A 24778-nucleotide genomic window follows, 5' to 3' on the forward strand; every position below is an offset into this window, starting at 1 on the left:
ACGGATAGCGTCTCTGCCCTTGTCACGCCGTCATCGTTGATTATTTAACTGTTACAGAAGTGATCTGTGCCCGGACCGAGCACTTGACACTTGCCTGTCTGGAGACGGAGCTTGGGATTGGGACAGGGAACAGGAAATAAACACTTCCAGCACCCCGTCCAGGGACCTCTCTGCGGCGCAGTCGAAACGATGGTTGAACTATCATGGAACAGAAATCCAGTTCAAGTCCCAGATCCTCGACCTTCGAGAATGAAGCCCGCCGCACCCCCGGTATCAACACAGCCACAGACACCTCCTGCCCGGCTTGAGCCATGTGCGTCTACTGCGTCTTTACTTCTCTATGCCCAGGGCTCGGTGATTGTATGTCTCCACCATGATACTTTGGCGCTCGAACGACGCTTCGAAAATCACCAAGACGATATCGGATTCATATATGTGGATAATGTTAGCGAGCGTGGTGCGGGAAGGCTGGTGGTCAGTTACGATGTCAGCCAGACTGCAATTGTATGGGACCTGTTCACAGGAAGCGTACTCGCTAGGTTCGCCTCGTTCGAGCAGCTCAAGGTTGCCGCCTGGATGCGGAACGGCAATGTGGCCTTTGGTAACACCCCTCCCACCCACAAAGTTCTCTTATAAACAAGCGCTCACAACCATCCGCAGGTAATGAAAAAGGAGACGTGATCATATTTGAGCCTTCTACCTCGGAGCATATTTCGTGTCGCACCATCTTTGATCCCATTACCGCTTTAGCCCCCGCTACGGATTGTCGAACCTATGCCATTGGGTAGGTAAACTGCGCCTAGTCCTCACAAGAGTCGAATGGTCTAACAGTTCGGCTTAGTTATCAAAATGGTTCCATTATGCTCGCGACACTGCACCCAACATTCAGCATCTTACATACCATGTCCACTTCACGAGGACCATCGGCGATAATCTCGTTAGCGTGGCATGCATCCTCGTCTAAACAGAAGTCAGATATGCTAGCCACTTTGGCAGCCAATGGTGATTTGAGAGTTTGGAGTGTAGCAAAACCACCGCAGAAAGAGGCCCCACGCGTGATCAGAGTGCTCAAGAGGTCTGATGGCTCCCCAGCCACTGAACCAAAGTGGATGGCTTGGTCTAAGAATGGCAGGATCGTGCAGTTTCTTGAAGGGTAAGCAGGAGTCTTCATCTTCCCCCGGGTTATGAGGCTAAAACCCGTCAACAGCGAAACGTGGGCTTGGGATGTCAGGACAAAACATGTCACGTATGAGCCCATCCCCACCATAGACAATCCTCGTGGCTTCGCCAACTATGGGCCGACCGCCACACTATTCACCCTCGGCCCTCAATACACTGTTCAGCAGTACGATATAGACAGCCCTGCCATGGTCGCGAATGTGCAGCATGCCCCCTCTGGAGCTTTGCCGGCGCCTATGGAGCAACCGAGACTACGCACCTTGCAGGAACCGCCAACAATGAGGGAGTCTGGTGCGATGTTTGGCTCTCGAAGGACCCCATTTGACACGAACGGAATTGAGGCTGTTCGGCAACAGCGTGCAGATGTCGCAAGCCCCGTGAATAGGAGCCATGCCAATTCGGTCACGAATTCCGTTAGCTCGAAGGCTTCCTCGGGCATGCACAAGATACCATTCTCACCACCCAGTAGGTCCGGTCAGACGACCACATCATTCTCGTTAACCTCAGCATCCGGGAGAGAAACGCCCCAACCATCCGGAGCTTCCTATGCCTACGCATCGTCCGTGTCAATGTCGTCAACCAAAAGCTCTCGCGCCGGTTCACGGCTGAGGAACGAGGTACAGCTTAGTCCTGCCGAAAAGCCAGTGGATCTATTCCCATTTACGCGCGCACGCCTCAATGATGTACCTTATGGACACCATCAGCCCCTTGACGAGTCTCGCCTCACGCCAGACGATCTGCGTCAACAGATGCTGAGCGTCGTATTTGGCTTCGATGGAGATATTGAAGAATTGATTAGGGATGAACGTATGTTAGAACCTGTGCTTACCAGATATGTTTCTAAACATTCGCTAATTCTGTGACCAGTGAGCAACCATCCCGAAGCTAGCCAAAGCGCCGTTCTACTTGCTCAGTGGATTGGAGAATCCGATACAGACAATATGCTTTCCATGATCAGTTCGGGGCCAGCCTCAATCACAGACTGGATGCTCCTTGCATTTAGCCAGATGTCTGGAGAATCGCAGTCGAACAAGATCGGACAAGCATTGGTCCAGAAGCTGCTAGAAATTGGAGATGTCCACACGGCAGCCACCATACTCCTAGGACTGGGAGACAGAAACGATGCCATCGAAGTCTATGTCTCTCAGAACTATTACATGGAAGCCATACTGATGACATGCCTTGTAATGCCTACAGACTGGCAGCGACAATCGTATTTGGTCCGTCGGTGGGGAGAGCATGTTGTGTCACACTCTCAGCAACAGCTCGCAATTAGATGTTTCATGTGCACAGGTGTAGAGCCCTCCGAGCCATGGACTTCTCCTGCTGCACAACAGGCTACATCCTTCGCGGAAGCTATCACCAGAAGGTCTCCAATGACATCTCCGGAACCTTATCCGAACCCAGCAAGTCTTATGGTGCCAAACTCTCACCCAAGTCCAGCTGTCAATGGCAGACCGGTATCGAAGACACCAGCGCTGAAGCTTATTACTTCATTTGACTCTCAACCAAACAATCGATTCAAGTTCCCTGGACTAAAGTCAGATGACAGAACGCCAACAAATGCCCCCGGGGTTACTCCGATCGCAGAATCTGCAGTCGTCGAATCTGCCTTGTCTCCGGGTGGGTTTGGATCGTACAAGCTGAATAATATTCAGAGCATAAATAACGCGATGAATACGCGCACAACAACGCCTGCCTTCAACAGACGGCGTCTTCCATCTATCGGGGAGACCCCAATTGACGTACACCCTCCTACATTCCCCTCCACGGGATACAATAAACAAGCGCTAGACTATGGATCAACTTCAGAGAATGACGAGAGCCAGCCGCTAGAGCAGAAAGGGGGGGAAGCAGATGACGAACAGCTTGGTTTGCTATCATCTGCCCGTTATGATCCAGAAGAGTACAAGCCCAGTCCTCAGACCGCAGTCCAAGCGACAGCAGATACATTCTCTACCATCAAGGGTCTTCCTTCTCCGGCTGCTGGAGTTTTTGAAGCCTTGAAGGAGCGTTCAGACAGCCGAAACGGAACTAGAGACCGTAAACCAGATGGCTTGCAGCTAAATCTTCATCACCGCAACGCATCGGAAAATGACATGCACGCTCAATCCGAGATGCTGGCCAACTTCCGCAGTCCAGCGTCAACGTTGAATAGTTTCAGTTCCGCAAGGAGCCCCAGCGTTAGCGGCCGCAGCATTGACCCGTATATCAGTAGCCTTGGCGAGGCGAACTATCACGCGAAGAAGTATCAAGGAAATCATCATAACGGTAGAGGAAGACGGAATACGGACGACTCGGCCAGTCAGACCTCGGCGCGGAGGTACCGTTCCAGGAACGCTTCACAGGAGACGCGTGGGCGAAATGAAAAGAGATACATTCCACCCGCCAAACGTTCTCCCTCATCTCCTGTCCCAATGTCGCCAGAGGAACTGGCTCGTATCAACGTCAATGCCGCCAACAAGCCATCGTCTCGAACACGCAGCGCTAGCAGGGTCCGCAAGCCACGTTCGCGCAACTCCTCTGAACGCCGTCAAAACCGTTCTGCCAGTCGGAATACAACCAACCGTCTTGGTACGGAAAATCAAGATCCCTCCAGTCGAGGACGCAGCATGGACCGTCAAGAATCAGGCACCCGGTCTCCCTCGTCTCCATTGCCAGGATCCAGTGCAGAAGACGCATTGAGACTAGTTGCGAGTGATAGAGAACGGTTGCGAACCCGCCAACGGAGCGGCAGTCGTCGACCTCAAAAGGGTGCAGGTGGGAGGGGCGAGACGCCATCTGAGTCGAAGTGGGCGAGAGCAAGGTCTCGTAGCCGTCACGATACCGAGCCGACAGAGAGCGCGCAACAAGGTGTCCTAGAATTTGTCAATGGCAGTACCGCTCATGATGACATCTACATCGTCGATAACAGTCCTAGTGCCAATAACATGCTGGCACAGGCATCTCACGCGGAGCACACTGCTGTCCTCCAGGATAAACTTGTGGAACAGCGGAGGAAGGAACTTGCCGCTGCAGAGCTTGAAGCTCGGCGCCTGTCGCTGGCACGCAATCCATCGGCGCCTAACATCCCATTTCCAGGGGAGTTGCAGCCGAGTCGTTCTGCTTTGGAGAATGCAACATTTTCCATCAATGCTTTTGCGCCGCGTACCCCCGGCCGGAACCGGACTGCTACAAACAAGGGCTCTCCAGAGTATCCAAGCAGCTCTGATTCAAACTCTTCGAGGTCTGGTGTGCCTTTGGGACTGCCCGCAACCCCGAAAGCCATGAAGCACCCCAAATATAACGGCTATGAAGAAACAGCACCGACGCCCCCGGTACCTTCTGATGCCGGTATCCTACTTAGTGATGCCAAGTACCAGGGTGATGCTGAGCGGATCGGTCGTTCGATGTCCGTTCCAGTCCCCGAAAGCCACCAGTTTGGCGCTGTACCAACGGATCTCCCAATGCACCCAAGATACAACCCTCATCTCCCGAGAAGTCGGTCCACGAGCCGAACGCGAAGTATGGCTCCCCGTCGAGACAGTGGTGGACATAGCTACGGCGGCTCCCCTGTGACAGTTAGCATAGAGGAAACCATTGAAAATGCAATGGCAAACCAGCAGACCGAGAATCCTCCTATTTTGCCGGAGCTCCAACATTTGAGTCCTCCTCCACCGCCACCTCCCCCAACTGCACCTTTGGCCTCTCCACGCGAGTCTTCGGGGACGATAGACATCGCCATCGACAATGAAGACTTCGGTCGACTGCTGCCTCGCGCGATGACCACAGGACCTACGCTTCACATGGATGGCCGTCCGGGTTTGGAACAACGCCGTATGTCTTTTGAGCATCGTCGGGGCCGCAGTGTCAACGAGAGCCTGAGTAGCAAGATTCGCAACTTGGCCCGAATGGGCAGCACCAAGAGCACAGACTCGTGGGTTGCTACTGATATTTCGATCCCGTATGAGAGCGTTATCGTCGACGGGCGCATATAAGCATACCTTTGAGGCATTGCATCTAATGTGTCGACACTTGCGGTTGGACATTCATGATTGATGACATTTTTTTCTTTTTCATTCTTCCAATTCTTTCTACATTTGCTTATTTTTCTCCATCTTCCCCTTAAGCCAAGGCATATCTCCAATATTGGTCATTGTGATAGTTGAACTGTATACCCTGGCAGTACTCTTCCCTGATAATGATGAACAAGCAAGAACTTACTCAGCTACCAGAAGATGCACTTTAATGGGCTTTCTTTTCTATTCTTACCCTTCCTCGTCTCTAAAAGTGGCCCTCGCGGGCACGAGAAAAGTCGCTCCTTCACCTATTTACCTAAGCGTTGCCACACTATGTAGGCATTTAGTGATTAATCAAGCTATTCCAAACTGAAGCGGTTAACTGCACGGGAGCATTAGGCCTTACGAAAGCATTACTTGTAGGAGACATGCAGCTCTATCCGACTGGGACCGGACAAGTATAGGTCAAAAGCAAGGAATCAACCGGCAGAGGGGAAAGTCGCCATTGTAGTTTACCGGCCCATGCCGTGGACAATAAAAGTTAGCGCTATGAATACAGGCCGCTATACAAACAATCAGTCCCATTTCGCCCACCACCCAGAACGGTTCTGCTGTGGAGTGTTCAGACTGTCCGTTGACATCTTCCGCTCCGCCTCCAACATTCTGTCAAACTCCGCCTGCGCCAGCTCACGCTCACTCGGTTTGTCGTAGGCCGGAGCCGGAGCAGAGGCAGTTGAACTCGGGGCAGGCCTAGACACAGTACTCCGGGTCTCCCGCTGAGCCGAGACATTATTTTGCCTCCGGATGCGCTCCCAGGCACTTTCACCAGACATCGACTGGTCCTTGCCCCGGTACTCGGCAGCCACAGGACTAGCATCATCCCAGAAGTCACCATTCCCATCCTTCGACGGACTCGGTGCCTCATCTGCCGGCGTAGCCACCTTCTTCGTCTCACTTCCCCACGACGTCGTACTCGACCCGAACCTCGCCGCCTCCTCATCCGACCCCGACTGCATCCCATACCCATCCCCCAGCTGCTGCGGCAGATTCTGCTCCTCACTCTTGGGCACCTCCTGCCCCGTCGGCCTCGGCGCCGGTGTCGTCGGCACTGGCGGCGGCATCTTCCCCGTCGTAACATGACCTCTCAATTCATCCCTCCTCTTCCTCGCCTCGGCCCAAAGCCCCTTCAATCTCGAATCACTCATCATATGATTAATATCATTCGCGCCCGCAATGCCATCTCCCAGCATCAGCCCCACAAATGCAAAAAGCGCCGTCTTCAACCCTGCCCGAATAGCTTCTTTCCTCCACGTATCGGGATTCGCCCTCGCCCACTTCTGAATCCCCTCAAGCAGCAAATCGACCCGCCGCAGGCCCGCTTCCGACGAGAAATTTTTCTTCCACGCCTCCGTGTTCTGCGCCGCCTTGTAGGTCACGATCGCGCCGGCGAGCACGCCAACCGGCTGGCCGATTCGGCTGTGGTAGAGCCGCGCCGTGGAGTGCTCGATTGTGGCGTCCGCTTCGGCTTGTGTCAAGGGACGGTTTGCGATGCGTTGGTGTTGGTCGAGTGTCCGGATCACGTTCATGGTTGCTACTGCGTTCCAGACGCTTTGGCCGCCGAAGCCCAGGTACATCGTTATCGGGTCCGGGCGTTTGAAGAGCTCCGGTTTGACCTTTAGCGGGTAGAAGCGGGAGAATGGGTCGTTCGGGTCTTTCAGGACCGGGGAGGTATCCCCTGTTGATGGGGGGTCGGAGGTGAATGACATTGTGGAGGGTGGGCTCCTGTGGTGTGGTGTTTTGGTTGGTGTTGTGGTGGTGGTAATGGACGGGGGGAGCTTGGATGATGATGGAATTGATGATGCGGAGTGGTTGTGCTGTGCTGGTTTAGTCAGCTGCATAGTGGGTTGTGCGGACTTGTTGCTTGGGTCTGCTGGACTATCTACAGTAGGCGTCGCTGCATGTTAGACTCGTTTAACATAGTTCTACCAGATTCAGTTATCAGCTTTATTTATATTGGTAGCCATCAGGAGATTTGTGGGAGTCAATCTTTTCTTTGGGACTGTGGAATCGATATTGTAGTCCACTTAGATACTACTCCGTACCCTGTGCAATTTCACATCCTTGAACAATCAAAATTGGAATACTACTCCCAATGATACTACTCTCCCTATTTTCCAATCTTCTCAATCACCACCTCTCAACATACGGTCTCAAATCCAACTCAAACCCAAACGTCGTCCTGGGCTGCGTATGTAAATGCCAATACGAATCGGCAATCTATGCAACATCAGCATCTCACCCCCAAAACAAGCAACCAAACAGCGAAAGGAAAATGAGATAACTTACAGCCTCAGGATCTAACTTGGCATCCTCCTTCTCGAACACCCACCCCTTCGTCCTCGGGATATCAATAACCCCATCAATAATAACATGGGAGACATGAATGCCCTTAGGCCCGAACTCTCTCGCCAACGACTGCGCCAACGCCCTAAGCGCGAACTTGCCCGCAGCAAAGGAAGCGAATTGCGCCGAGCCCTTCACGCTGGCTGTAGCGCCGGTGAAAATGAGAGTAGGTGGGTATTTCAAACCTCCTTGCGACTCAGCCGGGAAAAGTGGGAGGACATTCTGTGCGAAGTTGAATGCTCCTTTCCTATATCACCACATTAGCATACCATACCCAGTTAAAAGATTAGAGAGGGGAATGAAGGTAGTAGCATCATACCCCTGCCCCTCAAACCCGGAACTAAACTCCGTCTCCGTTAACTCAAGAAACGGCTTCCTCACGAATCCACCGCCCGAGTTAAACACTGCGGCTGCTAGTGATGAACCCTGGAACTGCGATTTGATCTGCTCAAAGGCGGAGCGGACACCAGTCGAGTCGGATAAATCGGTGCTGATGCCGGTGGCTTGACCGCCGGAGGAGTTGATCTCGTCCACGACGGGCTGATAGTTTGCTGGGTTGCGGGCTAGGACTACGATGGGGTAGGATTTGGCGAAGCGGCGGGCGATGGAGGCGCCCTTCTCATTTATTAGTTGTTTGTTTGGGTTTTGTTTCAAGGGATGGATATGGTTGATATAGTATGGGAGTTGGTGGTGGGAAGGAGGGGGGAAGATGTACGTACAGTGCCTGGGCCGACGCCGGCGATGATAGCGAAGGGTTTGGAGGCCATTTTGATTATTGGAGAGTTTGCTTTGAAGCAAGAGAAGAACTAATTTTGGGATGTTTATGGAAAATGAGGGGTCGAAATGGGACTATATAGTAAATGAGGAGGTTTTCATGGCGTCATTCCAGTCGGGGTTCTTGTCATGCCGAGATTAGAAATCCGCGATGCGATCAGTAATCAAGGGATGGGGGTGTAGCCGTGGTTGGAATTGAAGTCTAGACTTTGGAATTAGGAAGTATATAGCTTGTAAGAGAAGAGAAGAGTGAAGTCAATTGCCTGATGGGGTATTAAGAGCTATTATAGCTATGTGGCATATGGTTAAAGTCTGACAGGTACAAGTAGCACATGGGGCAACTATACCCAAATTGGTCGCTACTGTTCGGATAGCTCTGTCTACAGATTGCTATCCTTTCCCCCCTCAAACAGTCATGGCAAGCAGTTTACCACTCTCAATATATGATGTATATCATTATCATCCATGTTTTATTTTGTATTACATCTCGCAAGACCAGGTACACATAGTTTATCAGCGTGAATGAGATAGCAACGCTAACCCCAGTTTGTCGATGGGGGAACATCACGTGTCTGTATATAGAGTGACTGCGATGTATACAACAAGTTCTTATTGTTTGAGAAATTTTACACATTCTCATAAAGTGTCTCATTGCAAGCCAGTGGATAATAGAGCCAAAAATTATCCCAACATATCCCGCCATGTCAGTGGTTGAGCCTTTGTGACCTTGCTGTCTCGGATCGTGCAGCATCGACTGTCTATACTGCCGAGCGTTCAATATGGATACCGACAAAGCAGCAGAAACAACGCGTCTTCACGAGGAAAACGAAGATCCAGCTGTCAAAGACGTCATCCGCGTCGCCTCATATCATCGACTCGACTACGATCTAGCAGTCATCAGAACTTTCCCTAGACCCCACCACCTCATACGTGACTTGCTGACCCCCAAAACCCTTATCATCGACCTGAATTCAAGACTGGGTGTCCTGGATGTCTTCCCACTAGAATTCATCCACGAAATATGTCTCATGCTTGATGTCCAATCCTTGTTCCGCTTCCACCGAGTCAACCGTCGTGCTCGACAAATAGCTAGCGCCAGTGGATACTACAAAGCAGTAGTCAAACATGCCATCGGGGCTCTGTTCGTTATCCTAAGAACAGGCATGGCATCTTGGTACAAATTATCGGACCTATATGACGTCCTCTGCACAAAGAACTGTGCAATCTGCAACGACTTTGGCGGCTTTATCTTCCTTCCATCGTTCATGAGATGTTGTTTCTTCTGCATTGAGGACGACGAACTTCCTCCCGTTCTGCCTGCTTCTCAAGTCAGACCATACCTGAACCGGCGTTCAGCCCCTCCTCTCTCCAGTCGGATCCCTATGATAAAGACGCTGCCTGGAATATACTCGTTGGATGAATCAAAGCGAACCAGAAGATTCGAACTTGTACTGGAACAATCAGCCATCTCGCTCTTCTCGTCTGACCGGGTTCCAACTTTCCCGAAGAAGTACTCTAGGGACACAGAGCTACAGCGTTACATGGTCAGTACGGCCCTACCTTACCTCGACAATAAGAACGATGTCATCGAGAAGGGTGTCTCCTGCAGTGGCTGCCAGATTTCTCTGGAGAAGGCCTTGCAATCGTCAGGGGCCGAATATGATGTCTGGGATGACCGAGATAAAATTTATTCGCATGATCAATTCATGGAACATTTTGAGACTTGTCCAGAGGCTCGCAAGCTTTGGGAACTAAGCGAAGGGGGCACAATCGAGCCTGATATCCCGGCGTTTGTTAAGAATGGAGGCTGCGCTAAGAAGAGGGAGCTAAAAAATGTCTTTTATCATTGAATAGCATGTACAGGGGATTGGTTGTTGGATGATGTGGGGTTTTGAGAATTTCTGAGGCAATATTCAGGGAAGTAATGGAATCCAGGATAGTAATGCAATTGAAATAATTCTCCTTCAGTATGATACCGACCAGACATGTATGATAGGCGCACATGCAGATGATCATAGCGCACATTTCCAATAGGAGACTCCCCACCCCCGCTTCTCTCACTGCAAAGTATTGACCCAGTGCTTAGTCCATACTCGAGATGCTAGTCAAGTCTTCCCATTAGAGATAGTTTCTCTTGAAGATTACCTCTTTCCATGAAGACAACTGACTTTCTGGAATCCCACCCACCACTATCTCCTACAAAGCCTCTTCCGCACTAACTCAATGAGCCCAACCCATCCCTGCCCTATGATACTCTCAATGGATGTCTCCAGTATGGATGACAGCGACTACCGAATATTAATACAAAACCGGGTCAGATACTTGACAATTCGTCCCGGTACATTCGACCGCGCAACCCTTTCCATGCCTCTCAGTTCATTGCCTGACCTTCCGAAAGACTGCACCTGGAATTCTGCGCATCTCAGCCGAGATAAATCCAGCGGTGAACTCGTGGTAGAACTACAGAAACGAGACCTTGTTGGCATAGCGGATGTCTGGCATCCTTCGCAGGTTGACTGTCTCAAGCTTAGACGGACAAGGCAGCTTACAGCTACTACATTCGAAGCAACTTACTGCGGTAGTGAGCCGATAAGCTCTCCTCCTCTGAACGAGGACACTACAGTAATTGCCAAAGTTGCCCGGTTTGAGTGGGAAATACCTCGTTTATCCCAAGAGACTTCCATATACAAACAGCTACAGGACACCGGTCTTGCTCCACGCTTTCTTGGCCATGTCCATGAGCACGGGCGTGTGATTGGCTTCATACTCGAAAGGCTCAAAGGGCGTGAAGCGGGCATCAAAGATCTTCCGCTATGTCAATCCGTGCTCAAACGCCTGCACGATATCGGTATCCTTCATGGCGATGTCAACCGATATAACTTTATCGTTCGAGGTGATGCAGTTCGCTTGATTGACTTTGAGAGAAGTCAGCAATCCAAGGGCGCGACTACGCTGATGCATGCTGAAATGGAGAGTTTATGTGAACAACTATTGGAGGATACAGGACGCGGTGCAGGTTTCACTCGGTCGAATCAGCAGATTGAGTAACAGGGTATTGTGTTCCATCTCAGTGCGATGCAAATGGATTTTTCTCAGACAATTGCTTGAGACCCTCTGGTAGCGGCATGTTGATGGATGAATAGAAATTGTTCCTGCTGGAGATGAATCTCTAGATGGGCAAAGTACTCGCTCTAGGTTTCAAAAGTGACACAACAGTCAGTGCAGGGATATGCTAGTACTAACTTGGTCAATCAACCTTTCATCCCACATTTTCCATCGCTCCTCTAGAACCAGTAGGAAACACCTTCATCATAACATCTCTTTATCTACAGGCAACCCGTTTACTTGGTTATCCCGTTTCGACGGTATTCATCCAATCCAGCGGGCAATAATGTAAGGGATATATGGCACCCGTATTGGAGCAGCAGGCAGCAGATAAGAAGATACACTAGGAACTTCCATTTAGAACCAGCCCGTGCATCCAGGAGATCCACTACGAGGGAACCCGAACAACGAGTGTGATCAAAAGCCCGGGTGGCCCTCTTCGGATATGTGACGCTCACAACGTATTTGCTAGTACTCTCACTGAGAACACGTTAGTCCCTCGATAGGATTTCATGAATAGTATCCCAAACATCGCCTTCGAAATAAGACTTGTTCCTATCTCTTTGGGAAGAATCAGGGCTTGGTTGGATGCCTAGCCACATGAAAACTATTTGAGGGGTCATCGAAAGTATGATTGATACCTGTATTTCAATATGAGCTTGTGGAGGTAGTTGATATTCTGTAAAGACTAGACATAAGATAAATTATATTACTAAGGCTCAACCCCCACCATCTTCATGTCACTTATGACCTCGACACCTAAAACGGAGTCATCTTTTTCTGCCCCAGGCACCAACACCTCAAAGCTCCCTTATCGATAAGCCAATCTCCGATACGAAAATCCATCCATGCTATCATTTTTTCTCCGCATGCGACAGACAACATCCACCTCTTCCTCCTCAATAAATAACCCAAACCCCTCCACCACACCTCAACCTAATACTTTAGTCTCTCATACCACAGAAGAAAGAAGAGCAATGTCCACCTCCACCCCCGACTCCCCCCTCTCCGACCTCTGCTCAATCTGGTCCGTCCAACATCCTCCCATCTCATCCCAAACCATTCTCCCAATCCACACCAACTAACCACAAACCTCTTGTTGTCAAAAAATAACAGCCACCTACAACCCCCCAAATACCGCTGTCCGCGCTGCTCGACCCGCACATGCTCCCTCCCCTGCACGCGGCGCCACAAACTCTGGTCCCAATGCTCCGGGGTCCGGGACCCAGCTGCCTACCTACGACGATCTGAACTAGCAACGGAATCCGCCTTTGACCGGGACTTTAACTTCATTACGGGGATTGAGCGCTCGATTGAGCGGGCGGGACGGGACGCCGAGAATAGGGGGATTGATGTTGCTTCGGAGGTAAGGGATTTGGAGGCGGTGGGGTTGGATAGTGAGGATACGGAGGGGGTTGCCGCTATGGGGAAGAAGGGTGGTGCTGGTGCTGGGGGGAAGAGAAAGAGGGGAGATGGTGGTGCAGGTGGTGGGACGAGGGCTGAGATGGAGTTTTTGAGACGCGCGGAGGAGAGAGGGGTTAAGGTTGTTAGAGCGCCGAAGGGGATGAGTAGGAATAAGGGGAATGGGAGTCGGTGGTTGGGAAGGTATGTGTATCTCTATTTCTTTGCTTGATTTGGGGTGATTGTTTGGTGGGGTTGGGATGAACGCTAACTGGGTGGTATGTAGGAATCAGTGTTTGGTTTGGACGGTCGAGTGGATTCTGAGTGATGGGGAGAAGAGGATGAGAAATTGTTCGGAGACGGCTCCTGTTGCGGATTCTTATGACCGCGTGGTTCCTGTTCCCAAGGAGGAGGGGAGTGATGAGCAGGGTCAGAAACAGACTGGGGATGAGAAGCCGGAGGGGACGTCCGAGTTGAAGACGGAGGAGCAACAACCACAGGATGCTCCCTCGACTACAGCCCCCGAGCCAGCCTCGACTACAGAACCTACACAGCCGACAGACGCACCAACTGCTCAACCGGAAGCTTCAAATGCGACACCAATTACATCGGACTCGCTACCACTTACCCCCCACCGTGACCTCTACTTCTATCTTCATCGTCCGCGGACAGCTACGAAACAGCCTGTTCTGGCCCCCCTGCCCCCAAAGATCTCACTTGCTGCTGCTCTACGTGATCACATAGTCTTGGAGTTCCCTACTATCTACGTACTGCCGGACTCACCTGATACTATACGAGCCCAGGAAGATGCCAAGTACATCCTAGAGGAAGAGTACCTACGCACGCATCAGTCGCCGGAGGAGAGCAGCGATGATACGGGGGATGCAGACGACGCTCAATTGCCTCCGGGTGCCATTGACCTCCGAGGCGTCGACGAGTCCAAGGTTCTGGAAGTCCTCCAGAAGGATCTGTTCGAGCCTTCGGCAGCAGCGTAGGGCCATCTAGACTTGGCTGGAGCATCATGACAGAGAAGGAGGAGGGGATCATTCACTTGTACCTAATACTTGTTCATATCATAGCGACAACTGGAGAGCCGGGTGGAACCGTGCTTTACTTTGGCATCTGTACTAGGAAGAATCATCTATGATCGGCTGATGCACTTCAAGGCAGTCTGAAGCGGCGAAGTCAGCGAACTCGATGCGCATACGTAGTTACTCGAAGTCCCGACCCGTTCGTCCCGGATCGAGCTATGCTTGGTCAATAATCACTGGTTAATTGTGCACTCAAAATCCCAAGTATGTACGCTAAATCCAATATCCAAACATGGGGTATCACATGAACCAAAATCAAACTTAGGACGCCATTTATGCTTTGTCGGGTATCAACGTCCGTGACGGCTTTAGATAGCCAGGATATGACAGATTGTCGATATATGTCAAACGCTCACTTTTGGCGAGCAACTGTCGTCTCTGCCTTTCAGGATATTTCATCGGAGGTTCCAGCAGGCTCCGCAGCCTCGATCAATCGATGGCGCGACATAAGCCTGGCGCGGAACGGCGTTCCAAGAATACCCGAGCGTCTGCTATGCAGCGGCAAGGCGGTTTAGACGACGTGACTGACGTATCGACGTATTGAGAGATATCACAACTGCAGTGTGTATCCCATGGGGCTCAAGTCAGCGGACTCGAAGCATCAGACGCGGTGTCTGGAAGCTCGTGATCTCCGATTTTCTCGGCATGATCAGAGGAAATAGATAATACTTCAGTAGGAATCGTATTCGGCAGAGTTGGTTCATCCTCAGGTGCAGCCTTGCTGTTGCGAGAGCCAGCTTTCGACTCGGCGGCTCTAGACTCAGTGGGCGACAAATTCGTCCGCTCCGATCTGTTGGATCGAAGTCGGATTCGGCCTTTCTCCAAGGCTCGAAGCAATGTGCCAACTTCGTCCGATACGATCCCACGAAGCTTGCTCATTGTGTCGTCTGACACATCAGAGTAGGCATTCCAGCCAAGCTTATCAGACTCTTCAGAGGTCAAAGACTTAGACTCCACAGAGGGTCCAGTGATGAGCCTTTTCAGCGTCGTAGGTGACACGGTTGGCCGGCGTGCCATTTTGACCGGCTTCTCCTTGCTCGAAGTAGCCGAAATAGCCTCTTCCTGCTGGCGTTTAGGTGGGCGAGTAATAGAAGCATTCGGGCCTTCGCCCACTTCGTTTCGAATCTTATAATATACCAACCCCAAGGTCGCGGCCAGCGCCTGGTGTGCGGCCTCGGGGTATAGGCGTACGGCTTCTGCGCGACTTAGGTTGGACGGATAATCACTGGAATCACTGGAATCGCTATCACTGGCAAAGAGCGTCTGCTCTTGATGCATGCGGCCCCAATACTCGTATCCTCCGAGCTGATAGAACTCGGCCAGTTGCGCCAATCGATTGACTGATTGATGTTAGATGCTTCTTGTTGTGAGGCACATGCTTTCTGCACTTACTCCTGCTTCGCTTCTTCAAACACCAGAACCTCCAAACAGTGCGAGGGAAGTATTCGGGCCATTGCAAGGACCCGTCTTCCTCGACTACAGGAACAGGCGTGATCGGGGCGTGTGTCGTGTGGGCCAACGAGTTGAAACGGACTCGTTCAGAATGCTTCATCCGAGCTTCGATGAGAGAGAATCGATTGAACACAGAAGTCAAATGCCGCGATGTCTCATGTTGCAGGGTAATCAGATCAGTTCGAAGTTGGCTGATGGTCGCATGTAGTTTGCTGATCTCCACGCGGCATCCGCATACGTCAGTCTGCAGGTGCTCAACATCTGACTGGATCTGTTCCACGTTCTTCGACAAGCGGTCGACATCACTGCGAAGGAAGACGGTCTCATTGCCGCTTTGGCCGATACTGGACTTGAGTTGGGATATCCCTGACTTTAACTGGTCGACGTCTGTCTTCAACGCCACGACATTGAGATCGATTCGGCTGGAAATTGACCGGTGTGCTTCGAATTCGCGGCGAATGTGTTCGTCTTCGCGGTTTCGTCGGTCAACGTAGCCATCTTTAGTCAGAACGCTGGAGCGTAGCTCGAGTAGGCGGGAGTCCAGAAAAGTCAGGCGGTCATGGATGTGTGATAGGGACGGATCTGCTAAGGCTGGAGGCGTGTTTTCGTGGATGAGAGATAATCGGGGGCTTGAGACAGGGATGGACATGCTCGACGTGCGAGAGAGGCTGCGTTCGAGTGTTGTGGTCATGATGGGCGAAAGGGGGGAGACGGAGAAATGGTATAACTGCGTGGGTTGATATACAAAAGCACGCATAGAACGCTTTAGGCGGGTATCAGCAACATTTTGCCTGAGTTTTGAGATGACAGCGAGATGGTTGTGGTGGAGTTCGATGACGGTTGTTGGCGGTTGAAAAGCGATGGCTGGGGCGTTGCAAGAGGGAAAAGAGACGAGCGACCGACGAGAGAGAAGGGGTTCCAGGCAGATCCCGCCCCTCGCTGGCTGCCTTCCTTCGTGGCACCCGCTTCACCCAACCGAATTCATCCCAGCGCCTGACCATTAACACCTACAGTTGCACACATGGGAATTGCCATCGTAGCAGCGCTTCTATTATTGTATTTCTCAATCTAAACAGGTATACTTATGGCATACTTTTCTATTCCGTTGTATCTCCCTCATAGTATGGTTAATCGCTGAGGATGTTATCGCGAGCCAGTCATGACAATACATGGTACACTCCATGACAATACGGATCACAACATATCGGCGGCTTGGCAGACACACTGCATTCAGCTGACCCAAATTAACCAATCACCATTGTTCCTACTCATCTCGCCACCCGAATTGGAGAGTTGCATCACCCGTTGATTGGACAAGATGAATAACTACGGGCAGGGCTTCAGCGTCATGGTCGTCAGCTTCGTATCAATGACCGTATTGGTCATATTGTATACGCGATGAAAACGGTTGCTCCCAAGGCCTCATTTCCTCAACCAGACGGGCGGGGCTCGCTTATCATAGATTGAGTGCATCGCTGACTTCAGATTCGGCAGTAATACAGAACATTCGAGCAGCAATCTCAGATATATCGAGCTCAGCCGATGCTCCTCCGGGGAAAATGCCATCAGGAATGAGGCATCTTGCCCAGATAAAGCGTCTCAGGAGTATAAAGAGAGATACTAATCAGCGCCATTGTCCTCATAAGTGCTAATGAGGGAGTCCTATACTGATGGATGTCTGGATTTGCTTCGTCGCAAGAAGGAAATGTGCACGTCGCTAACCAAAGAACGTCTGTAGTTTCTCCTCCCTCATCACATCCAACCAACTAACCGGGGAGCAAGCCCAGTGCTTCTTGAACTTATACTATCCGCGCGCATCCATACTCCTTCACACTAAACTCCTCGCATGGTCCACCGATTCAAGACCAAGTAGCCGCGGTCGACGACGGAATAAGGGCCGAAAGCCAATGCCGCGAGTCGCCGCCAGTGGGCCGCATGACAGCGCCATAGAGTGAAGTGCAAACAGCGAAGAGCATGACTTCTAGAGCGAGGGCCCGAGAAAAGGCGAGATAAGCTAACTTGGACAGAGAATAATGGCACCTTTGTAAGCCGAAGTCATTGGCAAACAGGTCCATTATCTCCATCTCAGTGGGCTATAGTGGAACAAACTCCAGTATACATTGGAGTTCTTGCGGAGTTCTAAGCGGCAGCGCTTAACCCGTTTCGTTTAAGATAATTATATTATAATTATAATAGGGATCTTCTGAGATAGTATAATTATAATATAATTATACACGAGATCGTTAGCGGTCGCACTTAAGGAGGTTGCAATGAGAATTCATTCCGTTTCCCTCTTCCTCAATGACCATCCATCAAATCAAGACTGGCCCTTCAATTAACAATAATATACCGCATCGCCTACTATTTAATACATCTTTGCATCCTTAATCACGGAGTCACAATGCCAGCGTCTGACAAAAAGAAAAGGGCTCTTAAGATTGCCTTTCTGACGCTCCTGTGGGTTCACTTTGCCGGAAAATTAGACGAAATAAGTGGAGAGGCGGACGATTCAGATGCAGACGAAGATGAAACAATCGCTCTGACCGATGCAAGCGACGAGATGATGATCAAGGCCATGGAGGCTGCGACGCGATTACTGGATGAATGAATAACACTTGGATTAGGGACATAGGGACTGGTTTGCTGAAGATACTGTCGCCTATACCAGGTAAGAGGTTGTGAATATAGTCCGAATTATTTCAACGCGCGTCTCGCGACGCGACGCTGACAATTCCGCTCATTGACACGAACAATAGGTTTCCCGTTACGAATTCAATGAGATCGGACCATTATGATTTAGACCATTCGAGTATACTGAGAGGCTTTATGAAGCTTGGACCTTGTGGGCATTGGTTGGTTGTTAGGGGGCGGCAATTGTGGATGGTTCGCGATGACTGCAGACAGTGTGTGTTTAGCAGAGTTCCAATTAATGAGCAACGAATGGAAATCGGCTGATCGCCTGGTTATATGGCTACCCATGCCACAAACATCCTCTACCCCAGATAATAAACCCACAATTGACCAACAAGAAGAATCCTCAAGCAAGATTTCCGGTCGACCTCGCGGTTTATGATCCCCATGTTCCCACCGACCTCCCCAGGATGAGGGTTGTGCGTGCAAACGGTGGTGTGGCAGAAAGTGATTGCGGGGGGGACGCATCTCCATACAAAGTGGGCCACTTTGTATACTTCTCGTTCCCAGCAGCATAGTTCCCTCCACAAATGAACCCATCAAGGATCAACTCACTCCCAAGGGTGTGGTAAAATACCATACTACATCTATTTCATTATCCAGACCCAACAACTCTCAATTTGATGGAAGTGACTGCCATGACGCACCTTCCATGTCAACATATCCTATCATCAAATCACCAACATCATCATTCTCTCAACCATCCTCATCATACAACTACTACCACTATCCCTAACAACCCCCTCCTACATATATCCTCACACCTATTCCTACTATTCATACCACCACTTCTCAAAATGAAACTCCTTCTCACCACTCTCATCCTCCCATCCCTCCTCTCCACCCACTTGCTCTTCGCAACCGCAATATCCATACCATCACCCCAAGAAACCCACCCCGACGCCAACTGCGACTGCTACATCACTTCCAGCTTCACCTCCAACTCCAACCTTACAGCCCCAACGTACTTCACGCACTACAAATTCTGGGACTTCCGCAACGCACCCCTTCCCCAAAGCGGCCCCGAAACAACCCAAACCAACCCGTCCAACCCGCACGACACCTCCACGTTGGAAATCTACCCCCTAACCAAAACCCTCTTCTCGCACGACTGGCGCGCCCAAACCTGGGACCGCGAAGCAACAGACATCAGCCCTGTGCCGATGAAAAACACCGACGGGAATGTCTTCCTGCTCAAGCACCCATCCAGCACACCCAGGGACCCTCGCTCATCATTCCTAGTGCTCCGCACCACTCGATTCCAGGACCACGCATCAACAGCCGAAATGGAAGGTCTATTCGGACACATATACCACTGTTCGCTACGACTACGAATGAGACTGATGTCTCGAGACGATATCGTAACGACAGCAGCATCCACACACCCTAATAACCAACCAGGTTCGCAACCCGGATCACAATCCAAAATCCCCCAAGGCAGCTGCGCCGGCATTTTCACCTACCGGTCGTCGATCTGCGAATCCGACATCGAAATACTGACCACCGAAGACAGCCACACAGTCCATTACGCCAATCAACCAGACTACGATCCTATCTCGGATACCTTGATCCCAGGGGCAAGTTCGATCGTGAATCTGACCAAGCCGTGGACGTCGTGGACGACGCATCGACTGGACTGGGTGGCTGATATGTCGGCCTGGTATGCGGATGGGCAGTTACAGAGTAAGAGTAACTATTCGGTGCCGGATCGGCCGAGTATCGTGGCGATGAATCTGTGGAGTAATGGGGGCAACTGGTCAGGGGATATGAAGGTCGGAGAGAGTGTGTTCATGGGGATTGAGTGGATTGAGTTGGTGTATAATGTTACTAAGGCTGATCAGGATCTTCCTATTAAAGATCATCCGGGGCATCGGGATCGGTATCATCGGGTTGGAGGGCTTGGTTCTGCTTCTGCTTCTTTTTCTTCTTCGGCTTCTTCTGTGGGTGGGGATTTGGTGGATGAGGAAGATGTCGAGCGGCAGATGGGGAAGGCTAAGGAGAAGAGCGATGGGTGTCAGAGACCGTGCTGGATTGATCCGTGGCATCCTGTGTAGGGGTTGTTGTGTCGTGTTGTGTTGAGTTGTGTTTCTATTCTTTATTCAGTGTCATAGATTCCTATCCTAATTCTACACCTGGAATCTTGCGTCATTCACAGATCGATCGTAGCTGCGTATGTAGCTAAAATGTTTCTTGAGTATGTACCTTCGTAAGTACAAATGGTCGAACCGAAGGGGCTGTACAGTAAATTGGAGGCATGACTGAATACATAACCATCCGCTGTTCCTCTCAGTCTTCAAATCTCATGCGCCGTGCTTGATGCCCAATGCCTATGCCAAACGTCCAATCCCAAGACAAATCCCAAAACACGCACCAAAACAAAGCCGAAAACATGCATGCCAGGAGCTGTGGCTCGACTGACGGGGTATCCATACAAGACAATGCGAAACGCTTATAAGCAAACCCAAAAAAAAAAAAATGCAAACGATGCCCTTTCCTCCTCTTCCTTCTTGCCTAGAAACCTGGACCTGTTTGTGGTTAGAACGCCCAAGCCAACAAGCAGAGACCAAACACCAACGTCCAGGAAACAAAACAAGCGCAAAGTGAGTACTTGCAGAGCAAGCACCGAAACATGTAGATACAAGATCAAGGAAAGAGGAAACAAAGAAACTGACGCTTCGTACCTTTGCCATGAAATTCCCTCCTCTTGTCGCTTTTTCTTTTCTTTTTCTTCTTTGTTTTGGTCCTCTCCCCAAGAGGGAGGGGAGGGCCGCCGTCCCCGTCCCCGATCATAGCAAGACATGGTCTTGCTGGGCGGGGTCAAATTCCCCCTCCAGGCCGCCGGCCATCAGCTCGGCCACTATCTTACGGCGCAAGAGCGGTGTGTCTTGCGCGCCGTAAGACAGTGGCTCGAGGCCGATGGCCACAGCCTTGGCCGTGGTGAGGAGGAAGACCCCGCAATCTGAACCATTGTCTTGCTGGGGGGACAGGGACGGCAACACGCGCCACTCCTCCTCGACGTACTTGGGGCCCAGCTCGCCGCGGAGCCAAGTTTGGACTACCGCGATGTGGCGGCGAGACCGGGCCCCAAGAGAATCGAAATGCTCGATTGAGCGTTCCCCCGGTCGCACAACAACCAGCGTCCAGTGCTGGCTGTTGTGGACCGGGATATAGACGGTGTCTACGTCGAGGAGGAGTGAGCCGCCGATCTTGGCCCGTTTGGCCCACCGGGCCACGGACTCGTAGCCTTTGTCTCTGAGATTCGAAAAGAAAAACGAATTGAAGGCATGGAATCGGGGCTTGTCGTTGCGGCCGGCGTTGTGGTTCTTGCGTCGGAGGTAATCAACGATGAGGGCAAGGTATCCGTTGATCACCTCGTCGTTAAGCCACTCGCCGCGCGTGTAACAGGTGGCGAGGCTCCTCTTCGTTAGAGGGTCACCGGAGAGGGTGGTCGCGACGGTTTTTCCTCCGGATACGCGCCCATCTTGAAGTTTTTTTTTATTTGAGCTTCCCATTCGGGAGAGAGAGGCCGTACAGCTGGACCATCCGGTTTAATACGTGATGGGAGCGCTTTCTGCCTCTCTTCTTCTTGGATCTGTCTCCAACGGTCGGCGTACACAGACTCGGTTCTGCCCTCTGGAATGGGTTTTGGCTCGGGATAAAATAGACTGACAGCTGATACTGCTCGACCCAGCGGGAACTCAAAGGTTGGTTGGGACCAGGGGTCAACGATGGGCTCATTCTCTTCCTCGTTCTCCAGGGCTGGCGGCACGTTTTCCTTTTCTGTGTACTCGGCTTTCGTGCCAACACTGGTTTCGGTAGTTCTCTCATTGACATCAAGCGTATCTCCGAGATGGGGTGCCAGGTTGTCCTCCACCTCACCCCAATCTCGCGTGTCGTCAATGAACTCGGCTACCACAGGCTCGCGGAAGCGAACCCTGCGCGGAGTGGCGCGGCGAGATCTAGTTCTATTCCCAGAAATGCTGGGCCTTCCTCTTATCTTGAGAATTGTCTTGGGTGCAACAGTGATTGATGATGAGAGAACCTTTTCAGTTGCACCCAGTTGATCAACTGCAGTAAACGAGCGAGACTGAACATTCGCCAACATGTTCAAGTCTTGAGCTCTGTCTAGTTCATAGCTGCTTCTCATCAAGTTTAGTTCAACCGGACGGCGACCTGCGGCGGAGGCTTGACGGTCACGCGCGGCCTGAGCCTCCATAGCTTTCTTCATGCCGGCGATGTCCCCAACGAAGAGGGCTCTGAACGCAGCAGATCGCTCACGGTTCTCGGCGCGCTCAGCACGCGTAATGTGCTTTTGCTTGCGAATACCCGGGCTTCCTTGCCGACGGAGAGGCTTTTGGGCTGTGTCTTGAGTTGAACGTTGAGCTGAACGCTGAGCCGAGCGTGGAGGGGATCTCCGAGCTGGCTGTTTCACTGGCGGCATCCCAGGGTGTTTGCGAGTTCCCACATTCTTTGGCTCATGAGCACGTCGCTGAACAGATACAGAGTCACTGAGTGCCTGGGGCATCTGCTCCTGAGACACAAGGTCCTGCAAAATCTGAGAAGACTCGACTGTAGGAGCCGTGTTGTTGTTATGGGAGAAATTAGGAACGTTGGAGAAGTCGGGGAAAGATTTGTCGGTACGGGGGCTGGATTGTCCGCTTCGGATTCTCCTATCACGATCCACACGCTCCTGCTGTTCCGGAGAAAGGTTGCGAAGGTTGAGGCGCGTGGGCGATCCAGGAGGCGAAGGAAGACGACGTCCACCGCGGCGATTCCAAAGTGCGCACACGCGTCGCCTAGCAGCACCAACCGCATTCGCAGCGGACCTTGCCGCATAGGAAAAGTTCTGAGTAATTCCAGTGGGAATGGAGACAACTGTCTGCAAGTAGCTATGCCACGTCCCCCAGTAAGCATACCAAGGTGAGGAAGGCTGTGGTTCGGCGTCCGAATTCACGGGAATAGTCGGCTCTCCAGCGTCGGCCATGTCCGTATTGTTGGATAGGATCTCTTCATCGGAAATCATAGGGCTATCTTCGATATCGGTGGCGGCATCGGTGGACCAGTGAGACGGCACTGATTCGGGCCACGCTCCAGGCATCATATGGTTCTCTGGAGTGCTAGGGGTGGTCGAGACCGCAAGAGCGGTGACAGGCTTGACTTTGGAAGCGTCCAGTCGACGCGACTTAGGAGAGGTTTCAGGAAGAGCGAGATGAGATTCAACTGCCGCAAGGGCTGTAACCATGTTTGGTTCGTTGTTGTGTTCAGGAGTGTCGATGTCCATGGGGGAACCAGGGTACCAATCATCTTCGTTGGCAGTGGCCTCAAGTTCAGTAGCAGCACTGCGTGCAAAGCTACCAGCCCTCACACGACGGAATTTAGCAGAAGGTGAAGTGATGGGTTGAGCTTGCTCATAGCCATCACCTTCCATTGATCTCTTGCGAGAAGGCGTAGTAAAGCCAGAATGTTTATTGACATTCATATGAAAAGTTTTCTTGTCTATACCAATAGACTTGCCTCCAAGAAGGTAACCGGTTTCATTTGACCTGTCTGGACCAAAAGGGAGGCTGAGAGGTTTGTTATTCGACCAGGAGACGTGGTTCAGGCCGGCAGATAGATATTTGCTGGTACCCAGATGGCTTAAAAGATGAGATGAATGCGCATTACGACCGCTCTTCTGGAGGGCATCAACGCCGAGGAATGAGGCCGCGCGACTATTCGGGGAGAAACGATGATCGGGTCTGATGAGCGGGGTGCGGAGGGGGAAGGAGGGCTTGACTTCATGTTTTCCATTGAGTCTCACAGCCTTTGGATTGCCGGGAACATGCACGGATCGGAGCTGATACTTTGGAATCTCTGCGGAGGGGGCTTTGGCAGTTTCCTGAGGGATGTTAGATGCGGGGGAATCGGGAGCACAATCCATGGGGTCATGGGCGGTATTATCGACGGCCTCCTCGTGGGGCGCCGAATCTGAGGGCATATAGCATACGTCAGGCATTGGGTGGTCCTCCACGCTGGGTCTCATAGTCGAGAAAACCCCAGACATGGTGAGAAGTAATCTAGAAACAAGTTCTTTGGGTGAAAGAAGTGGTGAAAGAAGCGGTACGAGTTCGATCGCGAGGAATGGAAAGTTGCTGTATTCGCTAAGCTCGTAAACGCGTCTGAAGGTAATGGGAAGATGGGTGATAGGAGAGAAGGGAAAGAAGAAGAAGAAGAAGAAGAAGAGAAGGAAGAGCAGGGTGAAGAAGAAAACAAGAGCGGCGCCGGGGTGAGCGAAAGGGAAGGAAGAACCAAAACAAATGTATTCACTGAGGGCAGCCATGGGCGACTGCCATAGTGATGGTGGAAGTCGCGCGCGTCGCCGCAGTGAATTGGAGCTCCATAGGAACGCGCGGGGGGAGCGCGGGGTGGGCGAGGGGCGAGGAAGGCGCAAAGACGGAGGGGAGGCGATGAAGCCGCGAGAAGTTGAGGAAGAGACGAAGCAAGTAATGGAGCAGCAGCAGATCAGTTCAACTTCCGAGGGAGCTTGGCGGCCACTTTTCCTCATCCAGCATGTCACGTGGTGTGTGCCGGCTGGCGGATGGACTATGCATTTGCTGTTCACTTTCTGCGGGTATTCCCACCAAACAGTGAACATGCGATCCATGGTTCCTCCTCAACTCGTCATATCTTCATTCTCTAGGACTC

General features: G+C 51.5%; 10 protein-coding genes across 10 annotated transcripts; 6 read left to right on the top strand and 4 right to left on the bottom strand.

The window, feature by feature from the left end:
• Positions 1-189: 189 nt before the first annotated feature.
• On the top strand, positions 190-5156 carry An14g05410 (uncharacterized protein; the record flags this gene model as incomplete). The annotated part of the gene is made up of 5 exons (XM_001401127.1): positions 190-601; positions 661-784; positions 842-1153; positions 1208-1986; positions 2047-5156. 5 exons carry the CDS (start codon positions 190-192, stop codon positions 5154-5156), a joined length of 4737 nt encoding a protein of 1578 aa, XP_001401164.1.
• A 596-nt stretch (positions 5157-5752) lies between these two features.
• On the bottom strand, positions 5753-7075 carry An14g05420 (uncharacterized protein; the record flags this gene model as incomplete). The annotated part of the gene is made up of 1 exon (XM_001401128.3): positions 5753-7075. The coding sequence occupies one exon, from the start codon at positions 7073-7075 to the stop codon at positions 5753-5755; it is 1323 nt and encodes a 440-aa protein (XP_001401165.3).
• A 289-nt stretch (positions 7076-7364) lies between these two features.
• On the bottom strand, positions 7365-8347 carry An14g05430 (uncharacterized protein; the record flags this gene model as incomplete). Its single annotated transcript, XM_001401129.1, has 4 exons — positions 7365-7454; positions 7524-7827; positions 7900-8195; positions 8300-8347. 4 exons carry the CDS (start codon positions 8345-8347, stop codon positions 7365-7367), a joined length of 738 nt encoding a protein of 245 aa, XP_001401166.1.
• Positions 8348-9133: 786 nt separating this feature from the next.
• An14g05440 (uncharacterized protein) lies at positions 9134-10204 on the top strand (the record flags this gene model as incomplete). The annotated part of the gene is made up of 1 exon (XM_001401130.1): positions 9134-10204. One exon carries the CDS (start codon positions 9134-9136, stop codon positions 10202-10204), a length of 1071 nt encoding a protein of 356 aa, XP_001401167.1.
• Positions 10205-10628: 424 nt separating this feature from the next.
• Positions 10629-11402, top strand: An14g05450 (uncharacterized protein; the record flags this gene model as incomplete). The annotated part of the gene is made up of 1 exon (XM_001401131.3): positions 10629-11402. The coding sequence occupies one exon, from the start codon at positions 10629-10631 to the stop codon at positions 11400-11402; it is 774 nt and encodes a 257-aa protein (XP_001401168.3).
• A 1034-nt stretch (positions 11403-12436) lies between these two features.
• On the top strand, positions 12437-13855 carry An14g05460 (uncharacterized protein; the record flags this gene model as incomplete). Its single annotated transcript, XM_059744292.1, has 4 exons — positions 12437-12486; positions 12576-12813; positions 12871-13064; positions 13147-13855. 4 exons carry the CDS (start codon positions 12437-12439, stop codon positions 13853-13855), a joined length of 1191 nt encoding a protein of 396 aa, XP_059602357.1.
• A 675-nt stretch (positions 13856-14530) lies between these two features.
• On the bottom strand, positions 14531-16094 carry An14g05470 (uncharacterized protein; the record flags this gene model as incomplete). The annotated part of the gene is made up of 2 exons (XM_001401133.3): positions 14531-15291; positions 15344-16094. 2 exons carry the CDS (start codon positions 16092-16094, stop codon positions 14531-14533), a joined length of 1512 nt encoding a protein of 503 aa, XP_001401170.3.
• A 1710-nt stretch (positions 16095-17804) lies between these two features.
• On the top strand, positions 17805-18011 carry An14g05480 (hypothetical protein; the record flags this gene model as incomplete). Its single annotated transcript, XM_059744293.1, has 1 exon — positions 17805-18011. The coding sequence occupies one exon, from the start codon at positions 17805-17807 to the stop codon at positions 18009-18011; it is 207 nt and encodes a 68-aa protein (XP_059602358.1).
• Positions 18012-18891: 880 nt separating this feature from the next.
• On the top strand, positions 18892-20148 carry An14g05490 (uncharacterized protein; the record flags this gene model as incomplete). The annotated part of the gene is made up of 1 exon (XM_001401135.1): positions 18892-20148. The coding sequence occupies one exon, from the start codon at positions 18892-18894 to the stop codon at positions 20146-20148; it is 1257 nt and encodes a 418-aa protein (XP_001401172.1).
• A 732-nt stretch (positions 20149-20880) lies between these two features.
• Positions 20881-24737, bottom strand: An14g05500 (uncharacterized protein; the record flags this gene model as incomplete). The annotated part of the gene is made up of 2 exons (XM_001401136.3): positions 20881-21575; positions 21650-24737. 2 exons carry the CDS (start codon positions 24735-24737, stop codon positions 20881-20883), a joined length of 3783 nt encoding a protein of 1260 aa, XP_001401173.3.
• Between the last annotated feature and the right edge of the window lie 41 nt (positions 24738-24778).

This window comes from Aspergillus niger (genome assembly GCF_000002855.4).
Source record: "Aspergillus niger supercontig An14".
Lineage (NCBI taxonomy): Eukaryota > Fungi > Ascomycota > Eurotiomycetes > Eurotiales > Aspergillaceae > Aspergillus > Aspergillus niger.